At 28.8% G+C, this 9,208-nt stretch overlaps 1 protein-coding gene and 1 long non-coding RNA gene across 3 annotated transcripts; both read right to left on the reverse strand.

The window, feature by feature from the left end:
* Positions 1-29: 29 nt before the first annotated feature.
* On the reverse strand, positions 30-4,383 carry Vps28 (vacuolar protein sorting 28). The gene is made up of 4 exons (XM_072900883.1): positions 2,961-4,383; positions 2,319-2,891; positions 1,118-1,346; positions 30-976 (listed from the first exon to the last, which is right to left on the reverse strand). The coding sequence occupies exons 1-4, from the start codon at positions 4,232-4,234 to the stop codon at positions 557-559; spliced, it is 2,496 nt and encodes an 831-aa protein (XP_072756984.1). The 5' UTR covers positions 4,235-4,383; the 3' UTR covers positions 30-556.
* Positions 4,384-5,447: 1,064 nt separating this feature from the next.
* On the reverse strand, positions 5,448-7,014 carry LOC140669935 (uncharacterized). 2 transcript variants are annotated; one of them, XR_012047432.1, is made up of 3 exons: positions 6,691-7,014; positions 6,178-6,410; positions 5,448-5,657 (listed from the first exon to the last, which is right to left on the reverse strand). It is a non-coding gene; the product is annotated as an uncharacterized lncRNA (long non-coding RNA). The 2 variants fall into 2 exon arrangements; XR_012047431.1 differs by lacking the exon at positions 6,691-7,014 and having other exon boundaries at positions 6,178-6,673.
* Between the last annotated feature and the right edge of the window lie 2,194 nt (positions 7,015-9,208).

Raw genomic sequence — 9,208 nt, forward strand, 5'->3', positions numbered from 1 at the left:
AAGGACCGTCACATATTCACAAATGTTAGATATTTTTATCATCTATTAAAACTGTACGCATTTTTATTAATTTAATAGATAATATACATGACGCAAGCATTGCTCAGCAATTCACCGTTTACAAACAATCACATATAAAATAGTTTATTCTCTGTGCAGTTATTATACTCGTATATATACATATATCTGGTTCTACTTAGCAATGAAATGTAATCAAAGATTTTTTTAAATGTTACGAATATAAATCAAGGAACGATACAAAATGAGTGATGCGAGATGGTAAGCCATCAAGCTTGTCAAGAGAAAACAATTTCATTATAAATATTACAGGTATATTATACTTTTGAATAAATTAATACTATCTATAATAAAAATCTCAGTGCATTGATCAATATGTTGCGATAAAATTAATGAGCAATATTGCATAGTGTAAACAAATAATATATATATAAGCTTTGATATATATTTCAATTTGTTGAAGTGTACAACTGACACGCATATCAAGATTTATATTATAGATGGTATAACATTAATTTAGAAAAAAAAGTTTAAAAAATTAAGAATTATGAAGTATCTTGTTGAAAGCATTATAAGATGTCTCAAGATCAAATATCAATTGTCTGACCTGAGTATCAGATAATTCATCTGAGGCAGACATATTGTCAAGGGTCTGTAACCACTCTGAAACCTTTTCTTTACCATCAAAATCACTTGGTAGTATACTGAGACGGTTCATGGTATCCATGAGATCTCTTAGATCTGGATGTAACTGATCCATGGCTTTAATTTCCAATCGTAGCTTATCCATAAGCGTGATAAATAATGAAACAATATCTGCGATGCACTTAGAGGTGTTGCCCTTGTCATCTTTTATCGTGATCGGTCTGTCCTCTTTGATTCTCTCAAGTGCAGCTGGACAATCTAATCTGAATGCTCTGGTGAAAGAATCAATTGTTGGAAATTGATCGCTCTGGACCTATAATAAGTATGGAATTTATTAGAATCAATTTTCTTGTAAAAAAATATGTTTATAAACATTATACATTATTATTAAGAAATCCTAGAGTATTCATCTTCCGCTTCTGATACTCTGCACCTGTTTAACTGTTGTACTGACCTGTTTAAATGCTGCTCTATATTGCACTAACAATTTGCTGCATGCCGCTGTGTATTCCTTTGGTGTCACGCAATCTCTGATGTAAGCCTTTTCCAAATGTTGCAATGTGTTTACCACGGCATACAGATCCGCTTGATTATCATGCTTCTCTCTCTCCCGGGCATTTTTGTACAGCTTAACTTCTTCATATAATTCAGGACGATCCTGAGCTATCGACATTATTCTAAAACTGTAAGAAATATATCTCAAATCATGCTACAAAATTTCTTCCAAGTTTGGTTGGATTAATAGCAACAAAGATTAAAGTAATCATACGCTTATTTTTCATAGAAATGTCAATTATTTTTCCAAAGCAAATGTCTTGTCAACTCGAGAGACTTGTAGATTATACTTAAATACGTAATTCGATAATATATTTAAACGTCAAGTCATTTGATACATATATAAACAATAAAAGATTTTCAAAAAAACCATTCATTACTCACTTTTATGACAGCAGCAGGTATTGTTAATTTTACTCGTCTATTCACGATCAAAATTATGTAAATTATATTAGAACGTTACAAATAATAGAGATAAGTTGTCAAATCCAGTCGATGATAACCAAACAGTCTTCCACGAAGAGGAAAACAGACAAAGGGATGGAGAATAGGAGAATTATATGAAATACAGAGCCATCTTTACTGAAAAGGAGTCAACAATGATCATTAGATTGCAATGACTTTATCTACTGAGAATTGACGACAGTTTCAAAAAGACTTATTTTATAACTTATTTTCAAATACATAATTTTATTTTACGAATGTATTATTTTTCGCAGATGATATGTTAAAAAAAGAATAATATTAAACAGATAGTCAATTCACATCAGTGATATTACAAATATTATAAATTTTGTTATTTAATACATATATAAAAATATTACATAATATACAGAATACACATTTGATTAAAACAGCTTATATAAATAAATTATAATTGCATTTTTATGTTATATAATTAAAAGAGGAAAAAGAAAGATTATAGAATAATTGTATAACAATATTACACATCACATATGGCTAATTAAACTTATAGGTAACAGCAGCCATATATTGAAAAAATATAAACAGTTATTATAACACCTAAATTATGCTTTATAAATAACAGAACTCTCTTCGATAACTTTTTTCTAAATTTTCCAAAAAATATATATCATTAAAAGTCAAATATTTGTTGCATTACATCAGGTTTATCACTGTTAGGCTTTCTCGCACAAAATGGCATTTCTCTCCCTTCTTCTATGCAAGGACAGCTAAACTCTTTGATAATTCGTTTCTTATGTTTATTGCTCTTATTTCTAATAATATCAGGTACTTCGCAATTGTCGTTTATACTTATGTATGTTGCTTCCAAGGTAAGATTGTGCTTATCTAAGATGTTCCAAGGCGGATAGACGTTTATCACAACATCCGACATCATTTTTAACGTACCGACAATATCACAGACTAGCATAATTGTTATATTCCTAGGCAAGAATTCTTTTGGTTGTGCTTGAACATTATGCGATTCTGCCTCTTCAATTTCCACGTCAAATTGCAAAAGATTAAAAGAATCCTCGACCAGAGTACCTTCCAGGAACTGATTGCCAAATTGCTTTGTACAATTTCGTACAAATACGCTGATGAACCGTGTTGATATAGCATCGTGCTCCTTACTCATTCGATGACGCCATATACGAATGTTAGATACTTGCGCATTGATCAAAGACTGCAGCTTCGCAACCATGCTTCCTCTGAAACAAGTATACAATAACAATAGAAATTGTATTTATCATGTAAACTACATTTTTTCTCATACTCACTTCTTAGATCTGTGACGTCTCTTTCCAGAATCTAGAAGATGCGCAAACATACTTCTGTCTGGAGACTTCTTCGATGGAGTAGTTATACTGCTAATAATAGCGTCGGTTTGAATTGACTTGTTATCTGTTCTTTGAGTCATTTTCAAAGATAGTACCTGAGAAATCTTTGCGGATAATGGTGTATTTTCATCCTGTATTGTTTTGGTTTCCGAACAATAAGTTTTATCTAAGTCAGCTAATTCTAAAAATGTAAGTGATTGTCTTGAAGGGATTAAAGTTTTATTTGGTATTGGAAGCTGAGATGTTTTTACAGTTTCTTGTGTATCAGCATCCTCTATGAAATTGCTCAGATTATTGTTGCTACTGCTTTGTGTGTTGGAAAATTCATTACATTCATCATCTTTGCTTTCGTCACTTGTATCTATTTCTATGCTTAGAGTTTTCTTATCAGTATTACTACTTGAACTGTCTTCAAAGTTCAATCTATCTTGTGTCTGCGATAGAAATGTCTGCCTATATTCTACTGAACCTTTTTTTACTTCATTTAAAAAAGAAACTCTTTTAATTTTACCATCTACATTCTCTTCCAAATTATCACAATCCACAAATATCTCTTTCAGAATACTGTGATTATTGTCAAGTTCTATTACTGGATTTATATTAATTTTATTATTATGTAACTTGACACATTTTGGAGAAATGCCATCCTCTGGTTCATGCTGTAGTTTTCTTCGCTTTTCCTTATAATTTATATTAAGGACAGGTGAGGTCTCATCAGCAACCTTCTCTACACAAGGTGTGCAATGAATCTCGCTTAAACGTTCCTGTTGATTTTCATTCATCTCCTCATTTCTACAATCTAATTCAGATTGCAACATACAGTTTGTAGAATGCTCTGCGTTTTCCCGGGAATCCACATTGTCCACCTTTTTCACTGCAGCGTGTCTATTTATACCGATCTTTTTTTTAGGTCGCTTCCTGCTACTAGTGAGTACTGGCGATTTCTTGGAGGTCTTAGTCGACGATGTCCCCAGGACGGGGGACGATTGAGTCTCGAGCCACATCCGCACGTAGTCCCTCTTCTCCGTGCACGGTATGTGAGCCACATTCTGATCGATCACGAGGGTGCGAGGATCCGAGATGGGACACTGCTCCGCGACATCGAGCTCGAGGATAGATTTCCCGAACCTCAAACGCCTCACGTGTCTCGGTTTAACATTGCACGATGCATCTCTGCTAGAATAACTGCAGCATGATTCAATGCACTCTGACATTGTGAAATTCAGTTATATATATATATATATATATATAGCTTGTTTTTTGCGATGCAAAATTACACAATCGCGCACGTATTACGTAGCATGTAGCATCATGCGTATATTCTGGACGCTGCCATCTTGACGTTGCCGTGACGATCAGCTGATCAGCCTGCATCTCTGATCTGTTGCACTCCGCGCTCTCGATCAAAGACTTGAGCAGTACACGAATCGATACATTTCATTATTATTTATTTATTTATTTTTTTTATTAACTTACTTTACTTTCTCAATTGTATTTGATCGATTTTATTTATTAAATTCTTTCGTATAATTTGTTTTCATTCTAAAAGAGAGAGGTGAACAATTATTATAAATTTGAAATTTTATATAACTTCTCAAAAATATATGGGAGAAATTTTTTCACAACAGCTTTTTATATAATGTAACAACATGCTAACAGAAAATTGCAATGATATCGCAATTCCCATGCAAAATATGTAAAGCAGCATCTATATCAATATTTTTTAAATTAAGAATTCTGATATTATATATTAGATATGTTGAATAAAATTTTACAAAAATTAGATTCCATAATCTTTTATGGAAAATGCTTACGCTCATCGACCTAATATATACCTTTGCATAGAATAGGAATAGATTATAACGATATACTGCCATTATGACTGAGAAATTTATTAATAGGAAAGAGCAGAGAGCTTGTTTAATTATTGAAATATATAAAAACTCATAATTTTAAAATCTGAGAATGAAATAATAGTAACAAAAATAGCAATAACTATTGTATGTGTTTATATCTTTTCATCCTTTATTATACATATTTTTTTTTTTTTAACAAAAGATAAAAAATGTCATCATTTATTACTTCTTATTTGATATTCATAAATTGACACCTTTTTTTTAAAAAAAGTTTATTTACAATCTATGGTTTCTCTGTTAATCTTATTGTTAGAAGTTATCTTTACATATACATGTGCGTGCATATATGTATCATATACCATTAAAATATAAAGAGAAAGAAAACATATTTCTGCTTGAAAATGAACATAACAGAGAAGAAACATGTTAAGCTATTACTCCTATAAATTGCAAGTTAAATATTATAATTATTATCGTCATTATAAATAGTAAACATAAATTGTGACTATATAACGTAGTAGTTGCTATTATTGGATTATTTTAATTTTATAGATTAAAAAATATTTCTTCCTTATTAATACTATTTATTTCAATTTATTCTTTTCATTTACATATAAATATATTTTATCAACAAAAAACCATTCATGAAAGAAATAGAATATTGTTTTATATATTGAAAAAAATATTCGAATGTTTTCATATTCGCTATTTAGCATTCTTCGCTATTTAATTGTATACTGTTGTACAGGGTCTTTATTTTTATACCAGAAGTCTAAAAAATCTGAAAATATAATGAAAATGATATTACCAAATTGAAAATGAAATAAAAATTCAGAATATATTTTCTATAAGAAATTACATTATAGAAATTATATTATTCAATACAAAAAAAATTCACAATTCGTAAATGTCTATATACATATACATATTATGAATTCTTTGGAAGGAACCTTGATGAATGAAAGAGGCTTAGCTAAACACACAATTTTTAGATTCTATTAAAACTTAGAATAATTATACATAACACGCATTATGTACGTGTTAGAAATATAAAATAAGACGTTTACATATAAGATAAAAAGAAATTAACTATAGCAAACAATATATATTCCATAAAAATTATGGAAATAAATGTAATACTTATATTTTAAATTTAAAACATTTCCTGTTAATAATAACGTGTAAAATCTTATATATATATATATATATATATATATATATATATATATATATATATATATGCATATTTTTTATTTATAATTTTCAACAAGTATTTTTTTTTATTTAAAAAAATTACTTACATTGTAAAATCATAGCAGCAATGCTGCTACTGAAGCGATAGCGTCTATAATGTTTTCTATACCTGCTGCGAGCCCTATTATATCTTTTCCAGCAATAGGTGCAGCTACTAGGCCCAACTTTTCAAGTTCTGCAATGACTTTTAATATAGCTTCAATGAAATTTTCGATGGTAATAATGATTGTAGTCACAAAACTAGCAAAAGATGCAGTAACTCCACGAAGAACAATAATTTCTAGAATCAAGACCAATACAAAAAATAAACTTGCCTTCATGGTTTATTTCTTTAAAATATTTAGTAAAGCAAAATTTAAGTTTTCTCTCTACAAGAGTGAAAATTGTATTCGACCTGTTCGACTTTATAGCAAAACTTATGCGTAATAAAATTTTAATCTGAGCAGTAAAAAAATTCTATCAGAAATTTTTATATTGCAATTTAAGAGTGTGAATATGATACTCATGCATATATATGTATATTTATTATATATTTTTTTTTATTTAAAAGATTTACTTACATTGTAAAATTATTAAGCTGCCAATGAAGCGATATATTCTATAATGTGTCCTACATCTCCTGCGATAGCTATTATAATTTGTGCAATAATCGGTGCAACTTCTATGGCAATCTTTTCACCCAATCCAATGTCTATTAAGATTGATTCAATGATTTTAGTCAAATTAGTAAGCTCCTCAGCAACAGCAGTAGTTCCGCTAGGAATAATAATATTTAGAATCAAAACGAGCACGAATACAAAAATTAAACTTTTCTTCATGGTTTATTTTTTCGAAATATTGGGTAAACCAAAATTTAAATTCTGTCTCTATGAGAGTGGAGATTGCATTCCTGTCCGATTTTATAGAACTTGTGCGTGTAATAAAATTTTAATCTAAGTAGTAAAAAAAAATTCTATCAGAAATTTTTATATTGCAATTTAAGAGTGTGAATATGATATTCGTGTGTATATGTATATATATATACATATACATATACACATATATATAAAATAAATATTACAGACATATAATTATTAATATTTTTATTTATTCATAATTCTTACCCTTACGGCTTCCGATTTATATTTTTTTATACTTTCGTATTTGTCACATTTTCATTTTACAATATTTCTTTCCTATTTCTTGAAACTTACAACTTATTGTTAAATACATATACTTAACTTATACTAAACTCAACCTAAACTTTCAGACCAACTTCTTTAAAAGCATAAACACATATAAACATAAAAATTTGTAAAACCTAAAATTATTGAAACAAAAATTGATGAAACAAAAACATCTCTGAACATCTAAATTTTTATAATTGGCATCTCCAAACTTCTAAATCTAAGTCTAAATTTATTACATTCCTAATCTTTCTATCACAACAAAAAACAGAGATCAAAAATAAAAACAAAAATCAAATATCGCAGTCTGCAATAAATCATTATTTCAATAACTAAATAAATAAATAAGTAAACGACGTAAAATAATAAACCAAATCAATTTTTTTATTTTATTTTACTTTTTCTCTTTTTTCTTTACTTTTTTCTATTATAATTTTACTCTATCTTTCTCTTCCGTTTCTTTTTTTCTTTCGTTTCTTAAGCCTTCTCATCACTTTTAATTTTTTCTTTTCCTCGTTTATGAGTTTGTTTATTTATATGTCGTTCCTTCTTTCTTGACACTCCCTTAACACATGTTATTAAAAATTCTCTTCCCCGTTCTCGCATACTCTGCACGTCTTGTCTTTTATTTTCTTCCAGTGTTGATTTTCTTTCAGTTCATTTCCACATCTGTATCTCGCTATTAAACACTTATCATTTTTTTCTTCCCTTACCCCCCTCCTGTAGGTATTATGGCAAATCAGTATAATTATGTTCTTATACTATGTTACATTTTGATTTAACTTATTTCTTGTGTTTTTCCTTTTTCTATTTTCTCTAAATCTTTTCCAGTATTATAAATGCTTTTATATATTTAACTACTATTTTTTTTTAATTTCTTTTCTTTTTTTCTCATACTTGATAGGTAATTCTTTTTATTGCTTCTAGCATTAATTCTATTTTTGTTTCTTTTACTAAGATCTAAATCAGTGATCTCGCGATGATACAAATCCAATATCACGCTTCCTAAAATGTCAAATAATCTTTCCTCTTTTTCTACAATTTATCTCTAAACACTCTTTCTCTTATATTCCAAGTCCTTTTCATAACTCTCTTAAATTTTTAAATCATCCCTTTTTTGCTCCCCTATTCTTTTGTATTATGTATCCTAAATACTTTATTTCCTTGACTTTTTCTATACTTTTCTCTTTATATTTTTACTCTCTTTTCTTCTTTTTTGTTCCACCATTAGCTTTGATTTCTCTGAGCTTAAAAAAGTCAAATTTTTTCTTGCTTTAAATTTTTTAAATCGATTTATCATTTCCTTTAAGTTTTTTTCGCCAACAATGCCATGTCATTCGCATATGTCATTGTCATGATATTTTTTCTTTCCTACTGTCACTCCTCCTGTCTATTCATTCCAAATTTCATTTTCTAGATTCATAATATATATACCAAATGATGTGAGGCTCATCGGATACTCCTGTCGCACTCTTTTCTCCGTTTAAAAATCTTCCGTCTTCCTGTTACTTACTTTACTGTATTTATCGCGCGCACATCTCTTTCTATACACATTTTCATAATTCTTCTTCTTAGGTAGTTCTCTATTTTTATTCTTTTTATCATTTCGTTTAATTTTTGTCTATCAATTTTATCGAATGCCGCTTATATCCCGCGCGAAAAACGCGAATATTTTTCCTTCCTTCTTGCTTACTATTTCTTTGTTTACTAAATAATTCAACGCATATCTTACATTCATATAATAAACAACGGCATATATTATGTTCTTTATAATCTATTCGAAGAGATACTTTTTTATTAGTACAAGTAAAATAAAGTTGAAAATAAATATAACATAAAGTTGATAATATTCTTCGTAAACACTTTAAACATACGTACATTTTATAATGTTGTATTATTTCAGGAATTATCA

This window comes from Anoplolepis gracilipes, chromosome 10 (genome assembly GCF_047496725.1).
Source record: "Anoplolepis gracilipes chromosome 10, ASM4749672v1, whole genome shotgun sequence".
In the NCBI taxonomy this organism is placed as follows: Eukaryota; Metazoa; Arthropoda; class Insecta; order Hymenoptera; family Formicidae; genus Anoplolepis; species Anoplolepis gracilipes.

Coding starts and splice junctions, on each gene's coding strand:
- Vps28 (XM_072900883.1), bottom strand. CDS start 4,234: ATGTCAGAGTGCATTGAATCATGCTGCAGTTATTCTAGCAGAGATGCA. Junction 1,347..2,318: donor ATGCAACAAATATTTGACTT/TTAATGATATAT, acceptor TATTTCTTACAG/TTTTAGAATAATGTCGATAG. Junction 977..1,117: donor ATAGAGCAGCATTTAAACAG/GTCAGTACAACA, acceptor TACTTATTATAG/GTCCAGAGCGATCAATTTCC.